The following is a 16,634-nucleotide window of genomic DNA, read 5'->3' on the forward strand; positions in this document are numbered from 1 at the left end:
ATTTTCTTTTATTTTTGTAGATTTGAATTAGAAAAATGGCGAAGCGAAACCTTAGAGATCGTGAAATACGTGAAGCGTTGGAAGGAAGTGATGATGATAGTGATTTTTCTTGCGATGACTTGATTGATGAGAACTGGCTACCAGATGATTTGGACACTCTGATAATAACAATGATACTAATAACAGTGATAACATTTATAACAGCGATACTGAAGATGACTGGGACATGGATGAGGACGAACCAACAGCATTGTCAAACATAGTCGATTCTTCCGAAACAATCAATTGAACTGAATTTAGTTCTCGTCAGAAAACTTTTAAATTCACTGGGCGATTAGCCTTGCAACAGTCTATCCCCTCATATATTTCCTGTTTGGATGCATTTCTCCTATTTGTTGACAACGACGTTATTGAATTAATTATATCAGAAACAAATAAGTATGCGGATCAATATGTAAATAAAAGTGCTGTTACCAGATTTTCTCGAAAAAAAAAATTGGATACCAACAACAGATTTTGAAATGAAGAAGTTTCTTGGCCTTATGTTGTGGATGGGGTTGGTGAAGGTCGGGTGTTTAAAAGACTATTGGCTCAAAGAAGAGCTCTACAACTTTTCAATTCCGGGGAAAGTAATGTCACGCAATCGCTTTCAGCTATTGCTTAGTTTCATGCACTTCTCAGACAATAACTCAATTATACCAGGTGATAGGCTTGGTAAAATAAAACCACTATTGGACATGCTACAAATGAGATACCAAAGAATTTACGTACCAGGTGAAAACATAGTAATTGATGAGACCCTTATTCCATGGCGAGGCAGACTATTATTCCGACAATATATACCAAATAAAGCTCATCCTTATGGTATAAAGCTTTTTAAGCTCTGCTCTACCGAAGGATTCACCTGGTCAGTGAAAATATACTCCGGAAAGTCATCAAGTGGATTGAGAAAAGTCGGTTTGGCTAAAACTGTTTGCGAGGATCTGATCATTGATTTGAAAGGTCAGGGTCGAACTTTATATGTAGACAACTTTTACACAAGCTATGAATTGGCTCGTTCAATGTTAGATCAAAAAACACATGTGGTCGGTATACTCCGTGCCAACAGGAAACATTTCCCAAAAGAAGTTATGGTTGCTCCTATAAAGAAAGGCAAAGTAGTGGTATAGTTGTTCTATAGTGGAAAGATAAACGCGACGTCAGAATGCTATCCACGAAACATGTCCCGATAATGGTATCCATAACAGATGGAGCACGTAATCCTGCAGAGCCTTCAACTAGTCAAAGAGCGAGACGTAAAAGACGAGCAACAGAAAAGCCACTGGCTGTGGTAGAATATAATAAGGGGAAATCAGGCATTGATCTTTCCGACCAAATGGCTTCATACGCAAATACAATTCGCAAACGGTTAAAATGGTACCGAAAGCTGGAAATTGAACTTTTACTTGGACTTTCCGTGGTAAATGCTTATACTGTGTATAAAGCAGCTACGAATAGAAACATTAATACACGAACATTCTGTGAACGCGTTGCTAAGGGCCTACTAGATCTCACATCCCCGCAGCTTGTATCGCAATCAAAACATTTTATCACAAAAAGAGTAGACGAAAATAATAAACCATCCGACGTGCTTGTGTTTTATGCTACGCTGAAGCAGAAAGAAAATTTAGTCGAAAGGAAGCAAGAAAGAATATCAAAAGGACAACTACGTACTGTCCGCAATGCCCCAACACTCCCCAATTGTGCATTGATTGCTTTCCAAAATATACACATCTAAAAAATTAATGTAAAAAATCAATGTGATTGAAGTTATCATATCCTAATTTTAATTTTTCAATATCTTTTTTATACTTCTTTTCCGAAATATCGAATGAATTCCAATAAATTTTCAAAATTAAAAAGAACCTCCGAGTTTTTATCATAAAAACCGCAAAAATGAAGATATCTCTATGAAACTTGGACCAAAATTTAGGGCAAACATTAAGCTACATTTCAAAAGACTCTGTAGCGTCAACCAAAAACACATGACAATACCTAAGGCCAGACAATGCCTGTCGCACGAAAACGTGTAGCCATGGCACTCAATGTGTTAAGATAGATTTAAAATTTGTATATAAGCATGGAAAATACCAAATAAAAACTAGAATGAATATATTCTTAACTCAAATAAGATCTCTATTTTTCCCCCACCAGGGGTAAGAATTTAAAGATTCTTATTTGAGTTTAATCGTTTGAACTTACAAATCAAACAGTGCGTCTTTGCCGCCATGACGCAGCATTCGCGCAATAATTTACTTTGTGCCTGCACCTCGGCCTTTTCTGACATCTATGAAATTAAAATATAAAAATTAGCTTCTGTTTTCATTTGGTAATGTAATACTTCATTACTTACTTTGTCTGCTAGGGAGACGGGTCTCAATGGCATCCAGCTTCTGGTTTATATCTAAAAAACATAAATGTATTTTTATAAAGCAAATACTAATATAGTATTTATATATTAATACATTATACCTGCATGGCCACAAGACGATCGTCTATTGGAGGAGCGCAAACGAGATTATAAGATATTTTTTTAAATATCTGTAAAAAAATATTATTAGAAAACGTAAAATATTTATGTTCAATACAACCTCTATGGGGGCTCAACGATGGTGAGCATTCCACTTCGGAATCCATTTCTTCCACCAGGTCATCGAAATTCATTCTATGACAAATCATAAAAAAGTTAATGAATGAGTGGAACTAAAAGAAATTTATCATCTATAGGTATGGAAAATTTTAATTTATAAAATGAAATGTTAGTACTTTTTGTTAATAATATTTAGTTTGGTAGTTTATAGCAACAAATATTAGTTTTCTAAAGATTTGTGAATTGTAAATATTTACAAATAGTATATTACTGGAGGAAAATATATTTGAGAAAAGTCTTTTTAAAAGAGAATATGTGCATTAGGGTGATTCAAAAAAAAATTGTTTTTTTCAATTGGTACTCGCAAAAATAGGTTCCTAGACACCTCTAAGAAAGCCTCTCCAAATATGAGATTTTAATTGTAACGGGAAGGTCCTCCGCCTAACGGTTTTCTATTTTTTCTTATTATCAGTTAGAAAAATTTATATCTCGCTTCCAACTACTTGAAAAAATATCTTGTTAAATAGGTTTTGTAGGAAATTGAATGCTCTAAAATATGGTCTCTTATGATTTTTTCGTAAACCCAACCGTTTAAAAGATATTAACGGTTGAAATTTGACTATTTTTGGAAAAAATCTTTATTTCTTATTAATTTTATAACTCAATGAAAAAAAATTATTATGAATGATGAAACTCATAGTTTTGTAGGAAATTTACTGCTCTATAAAAATGGTCTACTGTAATTTTTCGATAAAGTTAAGCGTTTACGAGATATTCATCGTCAAAAATCAGTGCATATTAGGGTGGATCAAAAAATATAATTTTTTTTTTCGTTTGGTACTCTGAAAAATAGGTTCCTAAGCACCTCTAAGTTAATCTCTCCAAAAACCTATTCGTAATAAATTTTTCATTGAGTTATAAAGCTATTAAGAAATAAAAAATTTTCCCAAAAATCATCAAATTTTAACTGTTAATATATTTTAAACGGTTGGGTTTACAAAAAAATCATAAGAGACCATATTTTAGAGCATTCAATTTCCTACAAAACCTAATTAACAAGATATTTTTTCAAGTAGTTGGAAGCGAGATATAAATTTTTCTATCTGATAATAAGAAAAAATAGAAAACCGTTAGGCGGAGGACTTTCCCGTTACAATTAAAATCTCATATTTGGAGAGGCTTTCTTAGAGGTGTCTAGGAACCTATTTTTGCGAGTACCAATTGAAAAAACAAATTTTTTTTTGAATCACCCTAATGTACATCTTAATATATTTTTCTAAAATGAGAAAACATTATAAGGGAAATATTTACTGATTTACCCAATAATAGTATTTCTGTTAAGGACTCACAATTTAACGTTTTTTTCTTGCGAAATATCTTCTTGAGATCAACATCCAAGTAAAGAAGTTGTGTATTTCAGCACTAAGGACAAGCCTACAGTGGCGTAGCCACAACTTTAGGCGCCCGGGGCCAAGGATGTTCTGCCGCCCCCCTTTATCTACCTACCTACAAGTTTCATGAGGTGGTTCGAACAAAAGTGAATTTTTACAAAATATCTTCGATATTAAGTATATAAAATCTAGGAACTAGAAGTCACGCAAATTCTGAAGTTCCAAAATTCTCACAATACGGTTTTTGAGGAAATTGAGAGTAAATTTACAAGACATCTTATTAAAAGCCATAGAAAAAACCCATTTTCGCCCTATGTCTTGTACACTTTTGACACAATTTGCAGGAATTTTTGGCCGAATTGGAGTTTTAAAATACCATTTTTGAAAATTTGGAGAAATAAAAGTATTTGTTACATTCAAAGCATAGGGTAACTGTGAGAGTGACACGTCGCGACGACAGAGTAAAAATAAAGATACTGCTGCGGTCAAAGCTAGAAAAGTGCATCTTTTAGTTCCATCACTATTTTTAAGAAAGATATAAGCCAAATATATAAAACAAATTCAAAGACTGAAGAGTATTCGATTAAAAATTAAAGTTATTCAGATTATTGCAATGTGAGTGTACAACTCTTTATCCTTTATAATAAATTTTGTAAAAAAAATTGTTGAAGTTTTTTTCTGAATATTAAAAAACAGCGAAGATCTTTTTGCCGCCCCAAGACGTTGCGAGCGGGGCGACGGCCGCCTTCGCATTTTTATGTCCACTAACACTTCATTAATTCGTCTGAATTTTTTTTTAATGTTAAACTTATTGTTCAATTATATTTATTTAACATCAACTAAAGGATTGCAATATTGATCTGAAGAACCTCCTCTATCCGAACATACCCATTTTATTCCTGAAATCCTGGGACGGTATTCTAAAGTCGACCCAATTATAATTGTAACCGCACAATTCGTTTCGATTCAGATTTTAAATTTTTTACATTTTCACATGTATGTATGTATATATAACGCACAAATTACATTTTTCACAATAATGCATAATCTATAACAACTATTTGAATTAAATATGCACTATGTAACTTTAATAATTTTAAACTTACTCCCTTATTTGTTTGTTATACTCAATAAATTTGAATTCTACAAATGCTCCAAATGCTGCAAATGATTTCTGTAATATTAAAATTTTTAATAATGCACACAACATTCAATTCACAATGATAACATTTTTCTCCTTGTTAAGCTTTTTCGTTTTCTCTATGTAAAAGAAAATAATAATATATATAAAAGAAATTAATTATAAAATATCAAATTATCAAGTAACAAACTTACCTCTTTAAAATCGAAAAAATTGGGTATTCGTCTTTCTTATTCTAACAAGTTAACATTACAATATGTTTAGAATGTCGATAGCTTTTCTCTATCTTACTTACGTATTCTCCCATTCAATTGAAATTCCAGAAAATGTAAAAGTGTTAGTGAACAGCTTAATATGTTTCAATGAGTTTGTGCAATCTGTTACCTCCGTCTTGCAGGATTACCCTGCAAACCATGAGCGGGTAAAACACTAGATAATCAATGCGTAACATGGTGGTAAACGTGGGGATAAACGTACAGAGTGTGTCTTAGGCCGTATTTTCCCTTCACACGTACGTATACATGTGATCATACATTTCTGTTGCGCTCATTCAGCAGTGTCATATAAAAAAATATATCTGTCCTGCTCTAATATCCCCAATCGACGGCTGATACAGGGTTGCATTTTAAACAGCTGATACAGGGTTGCATTTTTTAATTCCTACTTTAAAAATTTATTAAAATTTCGAAGAAAACTTTTTAATTTTTAAAATATTAATTTTATTACTTTTAATAGATATTTACATTTATACAATATATTTAATTAACAATAATAATTTAAAAAAAAAATTAATTAAAGAAAGGATTATTAATAGCTGAAAATAAAAGAGTCGAAAAAGATTGTAAAAGACAAATACCTGAAAATGAAGTAAAGGTAATAAAACCTGAAATTAAATAATAATTACATTGAATTTGTAATATCTAAAAGAAAAAGAAAGATTAATTGTATAAAATGATAATAATATCTGAAAGAAAAGATTAATATTATCTGAAAAAATAAAATATATTAAATACAAATAGAATTTACTCTGCAAGCAAAGATTAATTAAATAAAAATAGTGATAAAATCGCAAAAAAAGAATAATTTAATAAAAATAATAATAACACCTGAAAGAAAAGATAAATATTATTTGATCATTTAAAATATTGTATAAAACAAACATTAGTTTTCATTATTGGATTGCGCAGGCCGCCTTAAACGCATAAAATACATATGTATATATTATTTTTTGTATTATCTTGGACTGCGCAGTCCAATTTCGAAGTACACACACTTTTTTCACATATTTACTTAACAATTGATATTTGCCGCTTCTGATGATATAGCTGCTGTTGCTATTTCCAAATCAGTTCTGATTTCCAATGCTATAAAAATAAATGAAGTAATTATTTATTTTCAAAATATTGTCAAAAAATCACATAAAATTAATTTACTTACCTCCGTGTTGTACGAGCCTTTTTTTATTACCCTTTTTGGGATTTTCTATTGTCACTATTGACAATTATGTTTTCACCTTCGCACTCATTCAAATAAATCAAGAAATGAAACAAACTTTTTTTCATCGCACTTAGGTAAACAAAATGTGCGTTGGCGTTAGTGTATAGAGAAAAAATGTGTAGTTGTATTGGAATATTTGTCACAAGCGGGTAGCCGTGGTTGGCAGGGTTATGTCCTCTGCAGAAAATTCGACTAGCATAGAACTAGACCTTTTGATGACAGTACTAGTTCTAGCTCAATACCCAAGCAATGCTTTCAACTGTCCACTTTTACACGGTGTTGTCATTGACGGTGGCAATTGACGCCGAGTGCATTACTTTGCCACTCGCCTTTAACTCGTTCCGTCGTGGACAGTCCTAAGGTAGCTCCGTCATGCTTAGTTCTACTCCAAAAAAAGCCACAAAATCTAAATTAAAAACTCATTTTATCAATTCAAAACATGTATATATCTATTTTTATTTTTGAAACATAAAAGTTCATTCTCCACAAAGCACAAATTTAATGTTTTCTTTCCGATATATTTCTTGTTTTGAAATATATGGACACACATAAAATTAACAAAATACACACTTATAATATGGAATATTAACATAAAAATTCAATTCTCTTTCAACTTTCATACTTTTATAATAAAAAAAATTGTATTAACATATAATATAAAAACTCAGTTCTTCATGTCAATTCATATCTGTATAGAACAATTTTTGCTATTGTTGAATTCAATGCACATATAAAGGTACATACGGGCATGTGCTGCATGAAACTGCCACCGAAACAATACGACAAATACGTGTTTGTGTGACACTTTCATGCGAAAACGATTTGCAGCACATGCCTGATATTAGAGATGAGCGATATTGTGATTTTTCGATATCTGTGATTTCAGTGATTGCTATTTTTAAATCACTGTGATTTTATATTGCTATTGCGATCGCAACTAAGTCGACGTTCAAACGTCGTTGTTGTTGTTGTAGCGGCAGATTCTGCTAATTTGACACTGTTTGGCCGAATGAAAGTCCGGGTCTGTTCCACTTACGTAGACCCGACTGTCGTGGGAACGACGGAAACATTTTGTCGTTATTGGCGGCAAATTCTCTTTTGGCTCCTGTAACTCGAGTCAAGTTTTTCCGCCTTTCTTTTCACTACATTTTCGCAAATGTTGGAGCGGTTCCGCTACCTGTCTCTTAGAACGTATTGCATAGTTCATTTGTATGTTGGTATGATGGTTTCACAAATTTCTTAGAAGGAATTACCATTAGTGTGGTTGATAATTTGTTTGTTTAGAATACCCGCTTTTAATATTTTCAAGACCAAATAATTAACGCGAGTTTCCTAATCTTTGGGAAAATATTAAAAACCCGTAATTTTTTTATTCCATCATTTTTTCTGAAATTAATTAGTTACAATTCTTGTTTTCATCACAAAAAGCTTTCAAATTTGGTTTTAACAACAATTAAAATTAAAAATTTTATTAAAACAAATTAAAATATACCATTTTGATTATATTTCATCTACCACTTCAAACATCACACTTCACTTCTTTTCCTTGATACATTTTCTGCCATTATTAAAAATTATAAGAACGTTACACTCAAAACTTCAAACCGCTATGACGAAAAATAGCATATACGATATATACAATACCCTGAAGAAAGTTGTTACTTTTCTGCTATTTGCTATTGTGATCGGAATTCACAGGTTCGACCTGCGATCACAGTTTCGAACTGCGATCGCAATTCACAAGTTCAAACTGCGATCACAGTTTCGAATTGCGATCGCAATTCACAGGTTCGAACTGCTATTTATAAAAAGTGATCGCAGTTGCGATTTGCGATTTTTCAATCACAGTGAAAAAATCACCGGTAGTGAAATATCGCTCATCACTACCTGATATATATGTATGTATAAAATATTAAGGCAACTTATGGGTCAATTTAAGAAAGTAATAAAATTTAAAATCAAAGAAAGTAATAAAGTTTAAAATCAAAGAAAGTGTGAAGTGAACAAAAGGAAGAAAACAAAAAGTTAAGTAGGGGTGGTGGCTTTTGATGCAGATATGGTTTTAAAAATGCGCTTTTTCTGCATTCGGATGGCCTTGCGTAGGTTGTCCTCTGCATTTTCGACCTTCGGGAGTTGTGAAACTAAATCTATTTTACGGAAGAAACATGTATGTATGTACATAAGTATACGGTGCTTCATTATTGAAACTTGCGACTTACCCAGAAGAGCAGCAAATAGTTTCTCGTAGGTTCTAAATTATGGCTGAGGACAACTGAATCGTCAAATATATTCTTCAAATTTCGGGTGGCACTTTGCTGCGGCAGTCTCTTAATGGCGGACACCTGTAAAATAAATAAATAAATTTTGTGATGAGTTAGATGTATACAATTTAATTCAATACTGCTGCTTAACTAGTACTAGAGTTTAACTTGTTTGATTATGTCAATATAACATTTTGCTCGCTTAAATAATAGTTATGTTTCAAAATATACACATGTAGATATACAGCTAACTTTGTCGTTGTGCATCTAACTATATAAGTTGCAAAAATATCATATTGAATTTTACTCCTATTATATTGTGGATAGCTGTATATATGACCGGGAAATATATACGACTTTCACACTTACGTAAATCTCCCGATTCTCCGGCAATATTTTTTCCTCTATCGCTTTTAGACTTTCTTCACTTGAAAGTGGGAAAAGCTCTGCGATTGGCGCTCCCAATGACTCCTGGCGAATTAGCTTTTGCGTGACGATTTTCTGTTCCGCCAGAGCAGTCATTACAGCTTTATTATGGGCAAGTTGAGTTTCTGAAATTAATAATGATTTGTTATATAATCTTGTGGAATATAAAGCGCTTCTTACGTTCCATTTGATCCAACTTTGTACAGACAAATGATTTTAACTTCCCGATATCCTCTAAAATGAGATATACATACGTATGCTTAATGTTATTTCTTACATACTTCTGATATGTACAATGTACATTGTACATATATGTAGTTATAACTACCTTTAACAGCGAGAAATTGCTCATTTACAACGCTGCAGTTACAGTTAGAGCTGGAACTTCTGGGATCACCGTCTATAATAAAAAATACAGAATGTTTGTTAATAACATAATTATTGACAGTAGTGGTATGTACTTACACTGTGGTTGAATATTTTCAGCCCATCTCTCATTCATTTTTAATTTTTTAAAAGACATTTGGTATTTTCTGAACGCGTTCAAATTTTTGTGCATACATTTTTGTGCGTGTAAAATTAAAGTGTTAATGTTATATTTATTTGTATTATTAAAAATTTATTATTACAAACATCCATGCAAAATTGGTATCATGAGTAAGCGGCCTTTTTGAGATAAACGTAACAATTTACATTCTATTTCGTCTACAGAAAACGAAATTTCTTCTTCGAACTAAAAATACAGTTATTGTGATAGTACTAAAACGTTCTATTTTTAAGTAATTTTAAACCAACACATACAGGTTTTGTCACCAAATTCTCGAGTGAAATTCTATTAAAACATGCGTTGGTTTCTTTACATATTTTTTTAGGGTTTGCAAATAGTTTTCGAAACCATATGCAGATGAGCCAGATAAAAAGCCTATTGCTTTAATATTTTCTGCTAAGTGCAGCAGGTGATGAACATTGTATGTCACGCTCGTTTCTCCGAATACGACGGGGAAGTTTTGAACAAATAAATACAATAAATGTTTACCTATATTAATATTCGCAAGGTAGGTTTTAGGGCAATGTAATATCCTACAAGCAGAGTGGATAAGCAAAAATTGATAATATAGATCATCTGGCACATAATCCTTTAAAACTGAAATTCCTGTGTAGAGAAGAAATTGGCGAAATTCAGTTGCTTTCCAATTAAATATTTCTTCGAAACCCTTAGGTTTGGGAATAAACGGCTTCAAGTCCTTTAAGCTCTTTGAAATAAAGTCTTTATTGTCTTTAGTCACCCTCATATTAGTTTTATCATTTAAAATTCTCAGTAAAAATTTGCGCATTACCCCTAAGTCAAGAAGGTGCATGCTATCTATGTTAACTTGGCTAATCATTTTTACGCCAATTGATTCCAATGGCGTTTCTTTATTCCTATATATTGGTAAATGATGATTTCCATATACTCTTTTAGTAAAATCGTCATCCGACACTAATTCTCCGCTGTCTACGCTATAAACAAGTGTATTCTGATTTTTTCAGCCATTTGCCGATACGTGACCAGGAATACCGCAAATAAATGCTTTAGCTGGGGCATCGCACACAATGCAACGAATTTCAACTTTGATGCTGTGGCCTAAAATTTCTACCCCATTTGCTATTATATCCTTCATTTCCTCTACAAATGAATATAAATAGGTTTCAAGGCAGTCTGGCTTTTTGGTACCTAAGTAAATTCCAACAGGAAAAACTGAAATGTTTTCAACATTAACATTAATATTGGCCACAGCTGAGTGCGGGAACTTCTGTACAAGGGTAAGCCATCAATATTAATGTCTACTAAAATAGACCTGTAGTTTACTAAAATATTTGATGCTTTCTGTAACTGTTGTCTTACACCGATGTGACAATAGGAACCCGGAGAAACATTTTTGATGATTGCACGCTGTATATGCTTTGCAAACAATGTCTCAGCACTTCGCGGCACATCCAAGTTTTCGCTACGTAAAATTAATAACAACTCTTCAAAACTTTCCCGTGAAGGTCTATTTTTAATAAACCATTTCGCAAGTTTTTCTTTTAAACTTGGTTCTTCATTTAATTCACTTGTTTCTACATTTAACACACTTGTTTCAATCCCAACCTCTGGCTGAATCTCTCCTGTTGTGCCAATCACTTCTGATTCTGCTATTTCTACCTGTTTAAGTAAATGTCCCTTTGCTTTTTAATTAGTCTCTTTAAATTCCGCTTACTCATTATTTTATTTATTCTCATTCCCTTTAATGCACTTTAACAACAAATCGCAAATGTGGCACTTAACCTTTATGTCAACAGAGAATTTTACATACGCACGACAACAGACAGCATACCCGGGTAAAACCATACATTTTGTATGAAGATTAGTGTATCGTAAGGTGAAAAGGAGGTTCGCTTCACATTTTTACATGTTTGCAGTTACATTTTTAATTTCAAAGTGAAAAGTAAAGATTGTGTTGTGCAAAAATAATTACAAAATGGCAGATGGAGATTGGTTAGAGCCTGAATTTGAATATGAATCTCATGAAAATATCTGGGAGAGAAGAGAGGAGTATGGGTGTCCAGATAGCGATGAAGAGCCGATTACATTTGAAAATGAAAACGACAATGAGCCTGTTATAATGTGGAAGACGTACAGGCGCCTGAATACAATCCAGAGTATGATAGTGACGATGATATAGATGAAGAGCCAGTGGAACTAGGAAATTCTGCTAGTTACACGAGCAGTGATCAGACAATTTGGAGTGGCACACAACCACAAAACACCAGAGTAAGAGCGCACAACGTGCTAAGATCTGGAGTGAACGAGCCAAGTCGCCTAACTGAAGGTAAAACTATAATGGAAACGTTCAAGCTAATAATGACAAACGAAATGTGTGACGTCATAATCCGTGTAACAAACAGAAAAGCCAATACAGTGTTTGATATGATAAATGAATGCAACCCAACATCAGAACGACGTGTTTGGAAAGCAGTAACAGAAACAGAATTCGACGCATATTTGGGATTGTTGCTGCTTGGTGGCGTTACTTACTCTGGCTACGTTCACACAAAAGATTTGTGGAATACAACTGCACATCCACTGTTTCGAGCTTCAATGAGCGTCAGACGATTTTGGGAAATAAGTCGTTTCATCCGTTTTGATAATGGAATCACGCGGGAGCATCGCAAACAATATGACAAATCGGCTGCCGTATCTGACATATTTGTGATGCTGAATAGCAATTTACGAAAATATTACATCGCATCAGCCAACGTGACAATTGATGAGCAGCTGTACAGGCACTGGCTATACACAATATATTCCATCAAAGCCGGCCAAATACGGCAAAAGTGTGGTGGTTGTGCGACTCGATTACGTCGTATCCACTCAAAGGCCAAATCTACACAGGAAAGGCAGCGTCCAGCGAACGTGAGGGAAATGTGGGTGAAAGAGTGGTCAAAGACTTATGCGTGGGCATGTTGCGTGGAAGTAGACGCAACATTGTTTGTGACAACTTTTTCACAACACACAACTAAGCAAAACAATTGATGAACGATCACAAGTTGTCCATACTGGGCACAGTCAATAAGCGCCGCAGATTTGTGCCAAAACAATTGTCCATTGCAAAAGGGCGCCAACCAGAATCCACCATATTTGCATTCAGTGAGAGCGTTGCCATGTGCTCATATGTTCCTAAAAAGAACAAAGCTGTTGTGCTTCTACCTACAATGCACTATGATACGCAAATTGTTGGTCCTAGACGTAAACTAGCTATGATAATGGATTACAACAAGTACAAAGGTGGTGTTGACAATATGGACAAATGCCTTGCTGAGTATTCCACCAAACGGCGTACAAATAGATGGCCTTTGGCGTTTTTTTATAATATTCTGGATGTCGCAGCCTTTGCCGCATATATTATTTACATGGAGAAAAATCCACACATGAAGGTGTCAAAAGCACGGCGCAGGAAATTTCTGCACAATCTCAGCGAGCAACTGGCCCGTGCGGAGGTAGATGTCAGGTGCACCAATCCGCAAATATCTAAAATTTTCTCAACGCGCAACGCAATAGAAGCTATAACTGGTGCAACTTTGCGACTGGAAACGGCATCACCAGATACAGAGGAGCGGGACAACACTGGTCGACTAAAGTTGAAGGGTTCCTGCTACTTACTTATGTCTCAGAGGACGCCCGACTCGAAAAGCATGCTCATTCTGCGGCAAGCCCATTTGTTCAGAGCACTCAAAGGATATGCCGCGCTGCCTGAATTGCCCATAAATAGTAATCAAATAATTTAAATTTTCAATTTTTTTCAATTTATTTTCAAATTAAATAATATTATTATTAATAAATTAAATAAAAATTAATGAATTTCAAAAAAAAATGCTTTTTTTTAATATTGTTGCTTGAAAATTTAATGTGTTACCCGGGCATGCTCTCTGTTGACGTAAGGGTTAGTTGTTAGTTCTTGGTCATATCTCAGTTCCAGGTGGTCCAGATTTGACCACAATACGTTAAACCCTTCAGACTAGGCAATCATGAAATTCCAAGTTGATCGGACTTACGGATCCAGAGATATGGCACTTTAAAGGCAAAAAAGTTACCCGGGTAAGTAACGCTCTGTTGACATAAAGGTTAACACGCAGCACAATTTCTTTTCATAAATAGGGATCAGGGTAAACAGCTGATTTTGCAGATGAGCGATTATCGATAATAACCTGTTGCGCCGATACATCGAACAATCTTTTAATTGTCGTTTTCGCAACCGGTCCCAAACCTGATGCGAAATTACTAGCTCTAGAACTAAATTTTTTGGGACTGGTTCTCAATTTTACTGCAGGGTCTCTGCACATGCTCATATGAATGCATGTATAAGCATGTGAATGCATGTATAAGTATACATTGCCGAACAAATAATGTACAAGCATACAAACATACATATGCGTACACATAATGTGTTTGTGCAATCTGTTACCTCAAAAAAGTTCAAAACAGAGGCTGGAAAACTGAAACCTTTGATGAAGATATATACAAATAAATGCTGGATGACAATCCGAACTACGCCTTAGACATAGAAAAGAAGGCAGAATGCCTTGTTAAATATATGAGCAAAGCTTTTGATGCCGCTATGTGTAGGAAAAAACAAGGCACATACAGGAAACACGCATACTGGTGGAATGACGGTATTGAAGCTCTAAGAAGTGAATGCCACAAAGCGAGGCGCCAGTGTCAAAGGGGACGACAAACGTCGGATTTCACAATGCTAAACAAGCGCTTTAAACGAAAGCGAAATGAAATCAAGAAAGCAATAAAGAAGAGCAAAGCCTGTTGTTTTTCATGTCAAAGATTAAAGACTATAAAGGACAAGCGCCTACATGCGCTACTTTATTAAAGATGGTTGTCCAAACGCTTTTCCCGACGAAATTGCTACAAAAGTAGCAAGTAAAAGAATCTGGAGCTACAAACGCACCGCTAGTCACTGACCAAGAAACCATAGAAGCAGCAGAGAGATTCGCAAAAAGTAAAGCATCAGGCCTAGATGGCATCCCGAATAAGGCCCTAAAACTGGCTATTAAATATAAACACACCCCGTTTACGGAAGTTTATACGCGATGTTTACGAGAGGGAGTATTCCCTAAGATCTGGAAAAAACAGTGGCTAGTGCTTATACAAAAGCCAAATAAGCCAGCAGGGGAGCAAGGCTCCTACCGATCACTATGTATGCTGGACACAATGAGGAAAATACTGGAGCGCATAATCTGTGTGCGGCTAGAGCAACACCTAGCAAGAGAGCCGCCGGGCTTAAGCGAATACCAATATCGTTTTCGAAGACATAGGTGAACAATAGACGCCATAAAAAAGGTAACAGAGGTCGCAAGCAAGGCTATTGAAGGAACCAGGTGGTTATATGGCTCCAAGGAATACTGCGCGGTAGTGACGTTCGACGTAAAAAATGCCTTCAACTCGGCCTATTGGCCGCACATCATGGAAGCCCTGAAACAAAAAAAGACATCACTCTACCCGCTGAGGATCATATCCAGCTACCTCTCCGATAGATTACTGCTATATGACACAGAAGAAGGTCCTAGAAACTACATTGTAACAGGCAGTGTACCACAAGGCTCTGTACTAGGGCCGCTACTGTGGAATGTTTTGTATGACGGGGTGCTACGTCTTCCATTGCCCAAAGAAATACAGATAATCGGGTACGCTGATGATATAGCAGTAACGGTAGTGGCAAAAGAAATAAGCCAGATAGAGTGCCTGTGCAACCACGCGGCGATTAAAATAAAAGAATGGCAAACATAAGAAAAGCTCAACTTAGCAAGCCAAAAAACTGAAGCGGTTCTGATAACGAGTAGGAAAAAAATAGAGGCGACTACGCTCAACATTGATGGATACAATATCCCAACGCACCAGTCGTTGAAATACCTGGGTGTTATTATTGACGTGAGACTAAATTATCGGACCCACATCACGAAAGCCTGTGAGAAAACAGCAAAGGTGACGGCTGCATTAAGTAGAATCATGACCAACATAGGTGGACCTAGTCAGAATAGACGCGCTCTTCTGGCAGAAGTTACCCAATAAGTTCTAATGTACGCCGCACCCATGGTCATGGTCATGGGGACCAGACGTATGCGAATGCGGCAAAAGCAGTAGTTCGATTAAGTGCAATTAGATTAGCGTGCGCTTTCCGCACTGTGTCACACGAAGCGGTTGGAATTATCTCAGGTATCATGCCTTCAGATATTATGGCAATGGAGCTAAAACGAATGTATGACAAAGCGAAAAACGCGGGGAGACGATTGAATATTCAAGAAAAACAGCAAGAAAGACGAAACAGCCTTAATGAGTGGCAAACACGATGGGACGAAACAACAAATGGTAGATGGACACACACGTTGATCAGAAACGTGAAAATGTGGGTAGAGAGACAACACGGAGAAACTGACTATTATTTGACTCAGTTCCTGACTGGGCACGGTAGCTTCAGAGCGTATTTACACAAATATGGAAATGACGATGGGTTCGAGTGCTCTTTTTGTGGAAACGGGATTGAGAACGCGTGGCACATTTTCTTTCTGTGCCCCCGTTATAAAGATGAAAGAGAGGAATTAGAGAAACTACTTTCAGAGCGGTTAACCCCTGAAAACATTGTACCCCACATGCTACGTTCCCAGCAGGTGTGGAACTTTGTTGCCCTAATAGAACTTAGACGGAAGGAATGGCAAAGAAAGAGCGATAGACAGGTGACCCACATGAAGTTGGTAAATTT

General features: G+C 35.2%; 2 protein-coding genes across 4 annotated transcripts in view; both read right to left on the bottom strand.

Annotated features, from left to right (window-relative positions):
* LOC125779382 (uncharacterized) overlaps nt 1-16,634 on the bottom strand; it is a 554,603-nt gene that overhangs the window by 185,865 nt on the left and 352,104 nt on the right. The window lies entirely within an intron of this gene.
* Nucleotides 8,583-10,069, bottom strand: LOC125779509 (uncharacterized). Of its 2 annotated transcripts, XM_049460866.1 has the most exons (6): nt 9,811-10,069; nt 9,674-9,745; nt 9,526-9,579; nt 9,289-9,470; nt 8,878-9,000; nt 8,583-8,805 (listed from the first exon to the last, which is right to left on the bottom strand). In XM_049460866.1, the coding sequence occupies exons 1-6, from the start codon at nt 9,902-9,904 to the stop codon at nt 8,800-8,802; spliced, it is 531 nt and encodes a 176-aa protein (XP_049316823.1). In that variant the 5' UTR covers nt 9,905-10,069; the 3' UTR covers nt 8,583-8,799. The 2 variants fall into 2 exon arrangements, with proteins under 2 accessions (XP_049316823.1, XP_049316822.1); XM_049460865.1 differs by having other exon boundaries at nt 8,767-9,000.

This window comes from Bactrocera dorsalis, chromosome 6, assembly GCF_023373825.1.
Source record: "Bactrocera dorsalis isolate Fly_Bdor chromosome 6, ASM2337382v1, whole genome shotgun sequence".
Taxonomy (NCBI): Eukaryota; Metazoa; Arthropoda; class Insecta; order Diptera; family Tephritidae; genus Bactrocera; species Bactrocera dorsalis.

Bases quoted from the DNA above. Each gene is read 5' to 3' on its own strand.
- LOC125779509 (XM_049460865.1), bottom strand. From the start codon at position 9,904: ATGCACAAAAATTTGAACGCGTTCAGAAAATACCAAATGTCTTTTAAA. The intron at 9,580-9,673 runs GTAGTTATAACT...ATCTCATTTTAG, and splicing joins GCAATTTCTCGCTGTTAAAG to AGGATATCGGGAAGTTAAAA. The intron at 9,471-9,525 runs GTAAGAAGCGCT...TATTAATTTCAG, and splicing joins AAAGTTGGATCAAATGGAAC to AAACTCAACTTGCCCATAAT.